Source organism: Cavia porcellus, unplaced genomic scaffold, assembly GCF_034190915.1.
Source record: "Cavia porcellus strain 051 isolate PalLab524CR breed Dunkin Hartley unplaced genomic scaffold, mCavPor4.1 scaffold_3, whole genome shotgun sequence".
Taxonomy (NCBI): domain Eukaryota; kingdom Metazoa; phylum Chordata; class Mammalia; order Rodentia; family Caviidae; genus Cavia; species Cavia porcellus.
In genome coordinates, this window is record NW_026947486.1 from 14,456,598 (window position 1) to 14,472,126 (window position 15,529).

The 15,529-nt window shown below is 37.7% G+C and overlaps 1 protein-coding gene across 2 annotated transcripts in view; it reads left to right on the forward strand.

Moving 5' to 3' along the window:
- The window catches only part of Maoa (monoamine oxidase A), an 80,187-nt gene that overhangs the window by 22,279 nt on the left and 42,379 nt on the right, over positions 1 to 15,529 (forward strand). For both annotated transcript variants that reach the window (XM_063245747.1, XM_063245746.1), the window contains exon 3: positions 609 to 746. Coding sequence is in view for 1 of the 2 variants with exons in the window: in XM_063245746.1 (XP_063101816.1) it covers positions 609 to 746 (138 nt within the window). In the remaining variant the exon portion in view is untranslated. The remainder of the gene's footprint in view (positions 1 to 608; positions 747 to 15,529) is intronic.

A 15,529-nucleotide genomic window follows, 5' to 3' on the forward strand; every position in this document is an offset into this window, starting at 1 on the left:
CAAGTACCATCAAGAGCCTATCAATGCAGGCTGATTTAAGACTTTTTGTGATGAAAATTGGGTCGTTAGGGCTAATAAATATCTGGATGGCTCCTCCAGCGATAACTCCAGAGAAAAGTCTGACATAATAATGTAAATGTTGCAAAGGATCTAGACCAGCAAGATGTACTACGTACTCTTTATTCTTTATGCTTCTTGTTGCTGAATTGATCTCATTAAAAACTCCGCAAATGGATATGATTGGTGAAGTGTCAATGTTGTGTCCCAGTTTTTTTTAATAATGAGGTCTCAAAGTCCATTCATTTATGCATGCTTTTTGATACAGGGTCTCTCTTTGTAGTTCAGACTGGCCTTGAACTCACTATGTAGCCTGGGCTCACCTAAAGGCATGGTGATGTCCTGCCTCAGCTTCCTTAATGCTGGGATTACAGACATGTGCCACCATACCTGGCTTGTGCCCCACTTCTTGATGGGAGAAGAGATTGATGTTTTCAGTTGCACTTGATAAGGAAGACATAGTTTGCAAAATAGATCATATTTTTATAAGACACAGAGACATTTCATTTTCAACATTCAACTAGTCTTCTAACCACTTTTTCTTTTTCCAGAATGAACATGTTAATTGGGTAGATGTTGGTGGAGCCTATGTAGGACCAACCCAGAACAGAATCTTACGCTTGTCTAAGGAGCTGGGGCTTGAAACTTACAAAGTGAATGTCAATGAGCGTCTTGTTCAGTATGTCAAGGTAAGCCTGACTTTTTACCCAAGTGATTGATGTGGAAGCATTTTATTTGGGAAAGCATTTAGTATTTAGTGGCTGTTTTTTATCCAAAATAAATCAAAAACAGTTTCTTGGCGTTCAAGTAGTATTCCACCTTTATTTTCTTGATTTAAAAAAAATCTAAGTGGTCCTAGAATCTGTGTAAGATCTTGCCTCAGCTTGATCCTTCTCCCTCTTGCTCTCTATGATTCTTACTGTACTTGCACTTCCTTTGTTTTATGGCATTTTCAAGGCACAGGGGCTGGAGGTTCCTACTGTGCATACACATACACACATACATACCATACCACATACACCTCCACCCCTCTCTAGTTGGGAGCAGCGTGAGTCACCTATGAGACAACTCTCAGGTCCTAGAGAACACAATTGAGACCATTTCTTTAGCCTTTGAACTAGTTAGTCCTCTTCATTCTTATCAGCTTTTCTTTTAACACTTTGATCATTTCCCCTGTACCAGGCTTTGACTGTTGAGAAGTTTAGTGCAATTGTGCATTTTTCTACTATTTAAACAAGAGATTGTTTAAACTGGAGCTGCTCATATCCATCTAAGAAACAGCAGCTGTTACCACTGTTATTCTTTCTCATGGAAACCAAACATGGAATAGCTATAGTCTGGAAACCTGTCTTAAGAAATAAAGTTTGCTATCTGTCATTGCAGTCCATTTCCTGGAGCTATTGTCACTAGGGAAGAGGCCATTTACTCATTCTAATGGAAGAATTCCATGCCAGTAACCATATACTTTCAACAAAAACATCTCCAATTCTACTGAAGGTAGCCTCTGTGGATCTGGAGGCTACAGGGCCTTTTGGACTATCCTGGGAGTTTAAGATACTTGTGATGTATGCATACTGATGCAGTCAAGAAATAATCTTGGCAAACTAATAGCCATGTCATTCTGGATGCTTGAGAAAGTTGCAGTTTGACACATATAAAAGCAAATTTACAGACTTTAGGTAAACTATATGTCTTAGTTACTTTTCTCTCATTGCTGAAATAATACTCAACACCCACAGGTTAAGAGAGAAACAGTTTATTTAGCTCACAGTTTGTAGAGGTTTCACTCCATAATCAACTGGTTCCAAGGCAGAGTGGTACATGGCAGAAGGGCAACAATTCATGGCAGTGGAAAACAGCAAAAGCAACAAGAGGAAAGGACATACAAGCCTCTTCTGTCCCTTTTATTGCATCTAGTCTACGAGGATTAGGGCAGTGCCAATCCAATTAGTGGACTGATCAAGCAGTCAGCCACCCTTAATGTCAGCACCCTTAATGCTAGTATTACACTATGAATCAAATACACACTCTAGATTCAGCTACCTCCGAAAAAGCATGCCCCCATGACTGTATGAGGTTTTGGAGGGACACTTAGACACAAACCATAACACTGCAGGCTCAGAAGTGAAGGGAGAAATGAAGAAAATATAAAAATTTACTGGGCATAGTGTTGTATGTCTATAATCCCAGCTTTCTGAGAGGCTGAGAAACAGAGAGTCACCCATTTGAACCTAGCCTTGGGCAATTTACCATTTTAGCCAAGACACTTTTCCTAGGCTAGGATAGCATAGCATAAGATAGGATAACCCAGCATAGGATAGGATAGGATAGCATAGCATAGAATAGCAAAGCATAGGTTAGAATAGACAGCATAGCATAGGATAGAATAGGATAATGTCTTAGGTACTTTTCTCTCATTGCTGAGACAAAATATGTAACACCCAAAATTAAGGAAGGAAAAGTTTATTTAGCTCTCAGTTTATGGAATTTTCAGTCCATAATTGGCGGGTTCCAAGGCAGAGTGGCACATGGCAGAGGGTCAGTAGTTTATGGCATCAGGAGATATCAAAAGATATGATAAGACAGAACAGGACTGGATAACATAGGATAGGGTAGGATAACATAGCATAAAATAAAGATAGGATAGGATAGCATAGAATAGGATACAATAGCATAGGATAGCAGAAAATAGCATAGGATAGGATAGGACAGGGCAGGATAGTGTAGGATAAGATAGGATAGGATAGCATAACATAGGATAACATGGCATAGCATAGGATAGTATAGGACAGCGTAGGATAGTATAGCATAACATGGGATAGGATAACGTGCGATAGGATGGGATAGAACAGGACAGGACAGCATAGGATAGGATAAGATAGCAGAAAATAGCATAGAATAGGACAGGACAGCATAGCATAGGATAGCATAGCATAAGACTGCATAGCATTGGATAGGCTAGAACAGGACAGGACAGGATAGCATAACATAAGATGATAAAATGGCATAGGAAAGGATATGGTTGAATAGCATAGGATAGCAGAGAATAGCGTACATTAACATAGTACAGGATAGGATAGGATAGCATAGCATAGGACAGAATAGGACAAGATAGGATAAGACAGGACAGCATAGCATAGAATAGCATAGCATAGCATGGGATACCATAGCATAGGGTGGGATGGTGTAGCATAGTGTAGGATAGGATAGAATAGCAGAGCTCAAGATGGGATAGCATAGCATAGGGAAGCGTAGCATAGAATAGGATGGGATAGAATAGCATAGGGTAGGATAGCATAGAATTAAGATGGGATAGCATAGGATAGCATAGCATAGGACAGAATAAGATAGCACAGCATAGCATGGCATGATATGGCGTGGCATGACATAGAATTCATGTGCTGGGGACATAAGCTCATTGGGAAGGTCCTAAATTCAGTTGCTGGTACATACCATAGGAAAAGTAGTGGCACTTGAACAATTATTTCTAAGATGGCAATATGTAATCCATTAACTAGTGATTTCCTACTGCGCATTTTTTTCTTCTGTAAATCTGTATAACTTGTACCCCTTCACTGTTTTTTTTTTCTTTCTTTTCTTTTCTCCTTAAATAAAAAAACAAACAAACAAAAAAAAAAAAAAAACAAAAAAACACCTCAGGGGAAGGGAAGGGAAGATGGAGGGGGAGGACAGTTTAAGACATGTGAATACCATCTGTGGGTTGGCCTTCCTTTCATGTTCTTTACAAAATGAGCCTAAATAATAAAATTTATTTTTAACTAAAAAAAAAAGAAAAAAAAAGAAAAGTAGTGGCAACTGCAGATATATCTTAGTGGTATAGCACTTGCTTAGGATGCATGAAGCTCTGAGTTTGATCCCCAGCACTGCAAAAAAATTATACAAAGTATTTAACAATGTTGGCTTTATTTTGTCATGATCAAGAAGGAAAAAACTCTTTGCTTTCTCATTTTTTTCTGTATAACACAGTGTTTCCTTAGTCTAATAAGGAATAACAAAAGTAAGAATAATAGCAGCTAAGATTTAAGTTTTTTAATATTGTCATATTTGATGTGAGGAAGAAGACCAAATCCTTTGCAGATAACTTTTAATTAAATGGTCATGGAAATTCACTCTCTGCTCCAACTGAGAAGTAAATGAGTGTGATAATTATCCTGGAATTTGAACAGACTCATGCTTATAATCAGTTTATCCCCTAAAAATCAGGCTTTATTTTACCTAGAGGCTAACAATAAACAACAACTCAACACTTCTATGCATGAACTCATTAAATTCTTAGTTATACCCCAGTAGACTGGCAGGGTGATTCCTGTGTATAAATGAGAAAAATGAGGTTCAAAGAGGTAAACTGACATGCCAAGACTATATAACTAACTACAGTCTACTAACTTCCGAATGTGTGTTCTGTACCATCCCAATACATTGCCTGTAAAGCAAAATTGTAAGTCCTAAACAGCAGCATACTAGATCTCCAGTGTCTGACCAAACACGGTATTTCAACATTAATTTCACTGAAGCCCAGCTCATACAATGACTTTCTTACTCTTCCTCCAACTCTGTTCTTTATGCATATTTTGAAAACATTGGATAAACTGGGAATATGTACGTATGTCCTACCAGTGTCCCAACTATGCTTATTCTAAAACATGATACTAAAATGGAAGGGGCACTTATAGCCACTTTTGGTGAGTAATCCAACTCCTCTTTATTCCTGATAAAGGCAAGATAGTATTGAAATGAAAAAATTCTATATGAGAATTTTAACTTTGCCTTAAGCTTGTCAAAAGATCATGACATCTTGTCCAGCTTTCCTGACAAGATCTTAAGAGTTAATTTTCATTAGTATTCTTCTTTCTGGTATATGTGGAATTTCCCAGGCTTTCATGAAGAACCCTGTTTTCTAAAAATCCAAGTGTGACATTTTGTACTTTGACAGGGCTTTGTTTCCAACTTTGGTATAGTCAAACTTGCAGAAAGTTTTAATAAAATGCTATGCATACTAGAGATCATACTCATAAGTAAATAAGATCTAAAATGTACCAATAGATATTGGGAAAGGGAAAGAAACTGCTCAAAAGGAAAGAACAACTGGGATAGGGGAATGGAAAAAAAAGAGAAAAGAATATATATATATATATATATATATATATATATACAAGATAAATAATTATACTGAGTTCACTACTATTGCATGGTCACGCACATCAGCACAATAGAAATATTAGGCCATAATTTTTTAAAATAGGACCTCAAATTTGCAGCAATCCTCCTGCCTCAGCCTCCCAACTGCTAGAATTACAGTAATATGCTACCACACGTAGCAGGTCATAATTATTGAGTATGCAGCACGTGAAAGGTTTGATTCTAAGACTCATGCTTCACTTGCACTTTGGATAACATTTTTTTTTTCTTTTTCTCTTTTTATCGGTACCGGGGATCGAACTCACGACTGCCTGCTTGCAAGGCAGGTGCTTATGCTGCTGAGCTAAATCCCCAGCCCCAGGATAACATTTTTTTGTTTTGCATTTTTTGAGACAAGGTTTTGCTATGCAATTCAGGCTAACTTTGAACTTGCTGTATAGCCCAGGCTGGCCTTGAATGCAAAGCAGTCCTCCTGCCTCAGTCATTTAAGTGCTTGAATTACAGATGTGTAGCATCACACCTGGCTACAAATAATGCTTTTAAACCTTTGCCACAGGAATTGATCTTTTCAAATCAATACTACTTCCATAGTAATGCTAAGGATAGCTTTCCTTTATTGAGTTCCTAGCATGTTCCAGGACCTTTGTCAGTGTCTTCACTTCCATTATCTAACTTAACCCTGAGAAGGACACTAAGTTAGAGGCCATAGCCCCATATCACAGAAATGATCTGAAGTTCAGAGGCTGAGTAACCTGCCAAGCACATCAGTGCCACTGAACTAGAATTCAGATCGAGGTCTTTCTGTTTTCCATGATGACTCTTGCTACTATAGATTTCAGGGTTGGACTCCATGAAGGTGCCTTACAGTTTGTGTTTGTCTTGGTCCTATTTAGCTGTTCTCGTCTAAGATTTATCACATGTCTTTCTCTGTCTCTCGTATGCAGTGTTGGTGATCATTTTGCTCAGTCCTTTGGCCCTAAAGAAATATAACTGTTACGATATTTGGTGTAGTAGGTGTTTTTAGGATGATCAAAAAGTTACAAAGAGAGTAGGTGATATTAAGGAAAAGTAGGAAGCTATTTAGTTCAACATTCCAGATAAGATTGTTAATAAACAGTATAGCAAAAATTCCATTTATTTAAAAATGTCTCAACTCTCAGTCTTCTCTCCACTTTTTAGGGGAAATAAAGGATTGCTGCAAAATAATAGTGTAGTGCGTTAATAATAAAAATTGTCTTTGTGATATTCTGTAGTGTCCTGTAACAATCCCGGTTTCCATAGTCTAATACAGTACATTCTTTTTGATTAAAAAAAGCACTGAAATGGCTACAGTGAAGATTTTATGAATATTGTGAATTTGGTATGGCTTTATTTGGGGAACTATATGTTATCCATGAAACTAATATTAATTTACCATGTGTTTACCTAAAAGGTAGATTTAAAATGGAATCAACTGAATATTTTAAAGCATTTTCCAGTCAGTTATTTTCTTTTGGGTATAAGGGAACCATCTGAGCCTACTGAATTGATTTATTACTTGCATTAGTAAATAAAATGGTTGATTATTAAGTTTGTCCTATAGAAAAATTTCACTGAGTTATAGTGACCTGATGTTAAATTTTGCTGTGCCAAGTCTTGGAGAGTAAGGACAAAATACTCAGTCTTTTCATGGGTTCTTCAGATCATAATGCAAGTTGGAGTAAGGGTGTGGAGCAGAACCCAGCCAAAAATAAAGTATTTTGCAGGGGTTGCTTTGAATGAGAAATTAACATAATCATATATTCTTGCTTTTTTTCTGCTTTTCACATCCTCTTTAAGTAAAGCTAGAAACTGTAGGTGTGTATCACACATTTGTTTTTAGAGTTGTAATAAAGATATATTTAAAAAACAAATTTTGAACAACTATTTTGAAGGTAACAATATGCAATATAACAAGCATTGTTAAATTCCTATTATCTTGTTTTGAAATCCTGTGTCACTATTATTTTTGTTGTTGCTGTTGGCTTGTGGGGTAATTTTATTGCTTTTTGATTTTGTTGTTGTTCGGCTTTGGATTTTTTTAATTGCTTTTTGATTTTTCTATTTTTTTTCTCTTTAAAATAAAAAACAGAAGTTTTCCTGATACATAGTAACAGCCCTGCAAACACTTTTTCCCTATATTGGTTCTTTTCCCCCATAACCATTTAATCCAGTTTTCGATGTCAATGCCTGAAATAAAAGCATTTCAGAGTGTGTGTGTCCTGGAATACTAAGTAAATTTTGTTGTCTCTATGAGCTATAGTAGGTTTTAGCCACTAGGTCATATAGAAGGTACAGGATGGGTTTTTTTGTTAGTTTGTCCTAATGCTTACTGGATATAGCTGTGTGTTTGGCCTCTCTCTTAGAAATGTTTCTTTTAAGTAAGTGACAGTTAATTTTAAGCTTCTTTCAGGACCTTTTCTATATTAATAATGGAAGGCATTTCTTTTGTCTCCAAGAAACTCATATTTTCACTTTCAACCCCTCTCAAAAGGAAGCTCAAGAAGCCAAAGGTGTTAAGCCTTTGCAGGATGCTTATCCTGTCTTTGTCTCCTTTTAATTTACCCTTCCTGGTTCCATGCTACTAGTATTGCCTTCCATCTCCCATGTGTTTTTAAAGTGTTTTACCTCATTTGAATTTCCCAATAAGTAGGCAATAAGTAAATTTTAAAAATAGGCTAAACATTTACACAGTTTCAGTTCAGTCTATCAATTATCTTAAAACTCTCTCTCTCTCTCTCTCTCTCTCTCTATATATATATATATATATATATATATATATAATATAATATAAAACCAATTTTAATAATCTCCATTCTTTTCCCCTTCATTTTGAAAACACTTGTTTTGAAAACACTTGCTCTTTTCCTTTTGTTGTACTTTTAGGGATTAAATCATTGATTTGGTATCTAGAATATAAATTTCCTACTTCCTGGAAGCAACAGCTCAATATTGGCAAAATGAATTTAGATATTAGATTTTTTTCTTCCATTTATTCATTTTATTTTTCAAAACTGTGGTAAATACAAATAACGAAAGTTGCCATCTTCACCATTTTTAAGTGTACAATTCTGTGGTGTTAAGTACATTCACATGTTGTTCCTCCATAACTACCATCCATCCATAGCATTTTTTTTTTTTGCTTGCAGAGGGTGGGTATTAATATCTTAAACTACTATTAAGCAATACCAAGAATTCTACAGTACCACAGAACTCTTTTAATCTTACTTCTATTCATGTTTAATAGGGGATAATTCACTATAGGAATTGTATCTAACTAGTTATTGGGAAGTAGTGGAACTTTCTGATCACCTCGTCATGTGGGGCCTTGGCATTTTTGGTAATGGCCAAAAGAACGTTGTAAATAGGATGACATATTATACATACATTTTCTCCAGGAAAAATCACTTCAGTCTCCAAGATCACCTAACTAACTCCTGGAGGTGCCATTTTCATAGAGCTTCATTTTATTTTTTTTTTTTTTTGCTTTGTATTTGGGTTTCATGCAACTAGGAGAAAATTCTTACTGGAATCACAGAAAAGTTGAGTGTTAATTATCAATGTAATAATGATTTGATCCTGAAGACAGGATCAAACTGAGTCCTCTGTTTTAGAAAACTTTTCTTATGTCACATTTTTCAAACAAAGAAATAGTTGCTGAACTCATCCATTTCCCTTCATTCCCATAGCTTTCTAGTAATTTGTCAGACTCAAATGATACACACTGAGCTGCAAGCTGAGACTTAATTTTGTATGCTTGCCAAAGTACCCAGTGGCCTAATTTCCACAGCCATATACCACAGGTAAATGTCTCTGAAAACAATTATCAGGATTCAGAGATAGTTGGAGGATATCACTCTGATTCACAGTTGCTGACGAGCATCAGATGATACAAATAAACTCTGAGGCACAGACCTGGGTACAGTTGGTAATACACATAATTACTTGGGCATCCAGCAGCAAAACAGTACTGGGTATCTGATTTTTCCTTACCAATGGATTTTTCTGATGTTCAAATGCTAGGATAATTGTACTGAGAGTCAAATGACTGCTGGCCTACTTTCCTGCCTACTTCTACCATCATCTTGCCTCTATCATCATCATCATCCTGGAGCCATCATGGGATTTCACTAAAGTGACCCAGCAGAGAGTTGGGGCTACATCTGCCCCCAATCACTGGAATACATAAAGTGGATGAACTCACTTAACAGCCTAACCAGCATATTCTACTTCACCTTGGTTCTTTCTACTTTCTATGACAAACTTTTTTATTGCTGTAGCTAGTGATAAAGGGAGAAGGGCCAAGGCTCAGCATGGAAAGCATGAGGAACTTGCAAATTTAACTACATGTGCTAGCAACATCATTTCATTTCTCCTGTTGAGCTCAGTGTTGTGGGATCATACACCCTCTTGTCCAGAAGGGATACAAATAGGAATGTTTTCCCATGGGTAGCATCTAGAAAATAAATACATATTCTCGTTATACAGCTCCTCTGTCATCCCATTGTTTTCCTATATTATCTTGAGTTTCTTCCTGTTCGGCCAGAATGTGAAGAAAGAATACATAAGGAATATTTCCACAGTGTTTTCTAAACAACATTAATTTCAAAAATGCTTTGTAGGAGAGAGTTTGCTGATGGGATAAATTTTAGAAAAACATCATATTCTAGCTATGTCTTTGAGAGTCAAGATATGCACTAGCAAATTAGGATTCCTAGGAAGTCTGGCAGTATAAAAGACTATTTCACTATAAATCAAGATTTCCCAGATTCATGACTTTGAAATTCATTTTCATATACGTTAAAAATATCAGAATGAGAGATGCTAATGTAGCATGCTAAAGTAGGAAATAATTTTAGAATTTAGGTTACCTAGGGAACTGAGTCTTTCAACTTTTCTGTTCCCTCCAGCATCTGGTCAATTTGATGGTAATATTGATTCTGATCACTTTGGAGAAGGTTTGTGGAACTGATATTAAAAATTACTGATAAATTGACCTTCACTGAATATCTTGTCTGAGATGGAAAAGTGGGAGTTATTGGACCCTTTTCGGGGCCTAGGGGAGCTAGATTTGATACCAGTGGGCTATAAAAGCAAGAATTCTATTCTTCCCTTTATTTAACAAACATTGGTTGGAAGCCTGCTGTTAACAAGACACCATAGGAGATACAAACATAGATTAGGAGATATAAACCTATAGAAGATACAAGCATAGTCCATCTCTTCAAGTGCATTGAGACTAAATAAGCAAGTTAAACATGCACATAAGTCAGTTTAATGCAGTATCACGTCTGTACCATGGGACAGTTAATAGAGTGCTGTTTTCCAGCATAAGTGGTTTTTAATCTAGGAAGCCAGGTGAGGACCATGTCTATTTTAGGTCATTATTCAATTATACCTATAATTTCCAGGCCTAGAAGTTATTCAGCTCAGTAGCATGGAAGGTCTGATCTTCCTTATGTGGAAACTGAGGCATGGGTTGGGACCTTTGGGTACACTGTTGCCTTAAACCAAAAGCATGAAGACATACCTGGATTCATGTTTCTGCCAGGAACCAACTTGGTTTAAACAGATTACACATGTGTGTGTGCCATACCCCACATCTATATATATTAAACATAGAAATACATATATAATGTGAGCTTCTTAATATCTTTGAAGAAATATATTATTAAGCTTATTAAACTCATTCAAAGCTGCCCAGATTTATTACCGTATGTGTGTCACATATAATCGAACAATGGTACACGAGAGCATTGAAAAGCAAGAGAAATTGTACATGAAATTCCAAACACAGTAAAACTAAAGATGTAAAGAAGAAGAGTCAAGTGATTGATTCACTAAGCAACAAAAGGAGAGGAGGGTAAAAAAGTAATTAAGACATACTACGTACATATATCAATTCCCCTGAGGAATATATTCATTATATACTGTACCAGAAAATTTTTAAAAAGAAGGAAACATGTATTAATGAAGGAAATGGGTAACCAGAAAATAGGATTATTTCCTTGAATACCTTTTGAAGTTTAATAACATAAAGATAAAAAAGAAATGGGTTATAAAATTAAGTATTTTTGCAAATTTGACTTCATCATTCAAAGAAATTGAAAATATACATAGCTAAAATAAAGAGGGGTAGAGGAACTGAAGGCAGGGGATGGACTAGGAGAATAGGAGTAAAATATATCATGTACAGGTACAAATTCCCTGTGATGGTGTTATCACGATGTACATCTAAAATTTAGCAATAAAATAACAAAAAAAACCAAGAAATTTTATACAAACACTATAATGTAGTAATGACCAAGTCTTAGTGAACATCAGAATGACCTGGGATTTGTGTAAAAAAATATACATTTCTTGACTGTATCACTGATTTAGTAGGTCTAATGTCAGGGTCCCTATCTTCTGCATTTAACCAAGCACTAAAAATGATTGTAAGACAATTTCTTCTGCAAATCCAGCAATACTGGCATGGTGACACACATCTGTAATCTCAGCATGTTGTAAAAGTTACAAATACCTTAATTGGTCTATATTTCATTAACCACTCTAATAAGCTCTTATTCACAGAATTAGCTGCATTAAATAGTGGACAAGTACACACACACACACACACACAAAAAAAAAAACTAGAGATAAAATCCTGGGATAAGAGATAATCCCTAAACAAGTTTTCCTGGATTATGGTCCTGAGAAGCAAAAAGGTCATGAATAACCACAAAAAGAAATGCAAAGAGAGGAAGGGTAGAATGAGAAATGGCTATGTGAGGGAAACAGGTGTGGGCTGAGATAGATTGCTCAGGATGGACTGAACCCTGGATCCTAGGCCATGGAGATAGGAGGAGGGACTCTTGCAAGTTAAGAATAAAAGTACACAGCTTCTCCACTCTGATATACCTGTCTGTGTGTTTGGGCACTGCTCTTGCAAGAGTATGCATTAAAGCCTTGCTTTTGCTGCCTCTGGAGTCCAGGTTTTAGGGATCTAAAACAAGAAAATTCATTTCTCACTATGCTGAGAGACTGGGGCAGGAGAATCACACGTCAAGCCCAGCCTAGACAACTTAATGCCTTAACAAAACCATCACAAAATAAACAATAAAAAGGGCTGAGATTTCAGCTCAGTGCAAAGACCTTGAGTTCATTCCTCAGTACCACAAAAACAAACAAAATGTCAATATTGCAAATGGAAAGGGTTGAAGTCCAAAAGAGTTTACTATTGTCTATTAAATTTATATGCCATCCTATAGCAACCTCAGTATTGACATCAGGGACTGGATAATTCTTGTAGGGGGATTCCTTTTGCACTGTAGGATATGTAGCAGCATTCCCTGCCCAGGTGTGACAACTAAAAGTATCTGCAGATATTGGCAATTATACAGTGGCAAATTAAACCCTCCTTGATTGAAAACTACTACTCGGTAGGGATCAAAGCCCCTTTGGTCTCAGTTATAGTAATACTGATATTATAATATCAAATATGTTAACAATGAAAACTGTCTTTCTGGGCCAGGAATGTAGCTCAGTGGTGCTTGCCTGCCTGGCAAGAGTGAGGCTTGAGTTCCATTGCCGGTACCAAAAAATAAGAGCTACCTTTCCTAAAGTTCTAGGTCCCCACAGAAAAGCTTCTTGAAATGGCCTATCCATCCATACTCGAATGTTTCAGCTATTCCATTCAAGTAATAGACACACAAGTGGGGAGAACATATTAGCTTGTATGGATTTTGATATAAAAGAGATTATCCCTCAAATTTTCTCTGTAAGATTATCACTCAAAGTAACCAAGGGATCACAGTATACTACAATACTTTCCCAGTCCCCAGATTTAGAACTTGAATACAGTGTAACCAAAAGCTCCTGCTGCATGTTGAGTCTCTATGATATGGTAAAGCCATACTGATTTAGGGGACAAGTTTTTCTAAAGTTAAGGCCTTAAAGATAATAATTCATAATGGAAAGTTGATAGAATTTAGAAAGCCAATATGATAGATTCAGAACAAAGGTAAGTGAATTTTTAATTTTCATCCTCATGTCATTTAAGATAACAGGGGTCTTTTAAATTTTTAATCTGTTCCCTAGTATTCATTCTCCACCCTGCTTTATGTTATTCTCTTCTCAGTCAAAAAGAGCCTTTTCTAGATGTTAGAACAACATGACCACACTTGGTAATGCTGTTCCAGTACATTTAACCATTAACTCATAAAGCTACCATTTTTAGTGAGGCTTACAATAAGAAAGGGTTCTATAGCAGTAGGTCCAGGCATCAATGTGAGATCCTTTGTCATTTGGACTATTGATCCAGCAAAGCCAGTGAAATTTGAAATGTCATGACAGACAGCCTTCTAGTAGACCAATTTGTGCAAGGACCTCTTAAAATTTTAGAGTGGACAACTTCCCAGCTTCCTGCCATGCTTGGCTGGCTCTAGGGTTCTTGGGATTGCCTGTGCCCTCAACTCTGGAAGCTGGGTGGCCTGAGGTGAGTGTTCCCGCACCATTCTGAGCCCCAGGAGTTTAAGATCCTTGCTCCTACCAGCCAGGGAACTTCCTGGCTTCCTGCCACACTCAATTGGCTTGGTGGGTCTTGGGTCTGCCTGCACCAACTTCCTGGCTTCCTGCGGCTTCATGCTATGCTTGGCCTGCTCTGGGGATCTTGGGCCTGCCTGTGCCCTCAATTCTGGAAACTGGGAGGCTGGAGGTGAGTGTCCCCGCACCATCCCGAGCCCCAGGGAGTTTTAAGACCCTTGTTCCTGCTGGCCAAGGAACTTCACAGCTTCCTGCCACACTCGACTGGCTCAGTGGGTCTTGGGCCTGCTTGCACCAAATTCCTGGCTTCCTGCCATGCTTGGCCGGCTCCAGGGATCTTGGGCCTGCCTGTGCCCTTTGTTTTAGAGACTGGGTAGCCAGAGGTGTGTGTCCACGCACCATCCCGAGCCCTGGGAGTTTAAGGTTGTCGCTTCCACTGGCCAAGGAACTACACAGCTTCCTGCCACACTCAATTGGCTCAGCAGGTCTTAGACCTGCCTGTGCCCTCAATTCTGGAAACTGGGTGGCCAGAGGTGAGTGTGCCCTCACCTTCCCAAGACCCAGAAGTTTGGGATCATTGCCCCCTCCTGTCAGGGAACTTCGCTGCTTCCTGCCATACTCGGCTGGCTCTGTGGGTCTTGGGCCTGCCTGCACCAACTTCCCAGCTTCCTGCCATGCTTGGCCGGCTCCAGGGATCTTGGGCCTGCTTGCGCCCTCAATTGTGAAAACTGGGCGGCTGGACTCGAGTGTCCCCACAACAACCTGAGCTCCAGGAGATGAAGATTCTTGCTCCCACTGACCAAAGAACTTCACAGCTTCCTGCCACACTCAACTGGCTCCACAGAACTTGGGCCTGCCTGCCAAACCTTCAGTGACCCTCTCAAACCGGGGAACTGGGTGGCCAGAGTCCCAGGAGCTGAGGGCATAGAAGAGGATTTCCAACAGGCCCAGGGAAAGCCTTGGATAACACTTGAAACACGGAAATATAGGAAAATGACAAAACGAAAGACCAAAATACAATCTCAAAACTCCAGCCCATCCCAAGTAACCTTAGGAGCTATGTACATAGAAGAAGCTATATGCCATACAAATGAAATAATAGCAACTGAAATAAAAAAGTAACTCCAGGAAGCTTTAAAGGAATTCAAACTAGAAATAATCTACCAGGTAAAGAAGAAATGATTAAAAAAAATGAAGAGATGCTGAACATATCTAAAGAAGACACAGTTTAAAAATTAGAGGAACAAAACAAGAAGAATCCCTGGAAGAACAATGTAAGAAAGATACAGAATACATGAAGCAGATTCAAAAAGATATACAAGAAATCAAAAATCCCATTGAAAGTTGTCAAAACCACCTCAACAAAAGTGAAGATAGAATTTCAGACCTCGAAGACAAGATTGCAGCAAACAAGAAAGGTTGCAGTGAACAGGAAAGGAAAGATCTTTTAAAAATAGCAAGGAATCAGGAAAAATAACAATTGAACATCTGCAAGATAATGCAAAGAAAAACAATGTAAGATTGATAGGGATAAATGAAAAAGGAGGGGACAACGCAAATGATATCAAGAGGCTAAAAAACCAATAGCTGAAAATTTCCCAAACATCAGAATGCAAACTGACATAAGGATCAGTGAAGCATATAGAACTCCAAATAGCCATAACCAAAATAAAACTACACACAGACATATAATAATCACCATCTCAGAAATTCAACATAAGAATAGAATATTAAAAGCTGTCAGAGAGAAAAGACAGATCACCAATAAAGG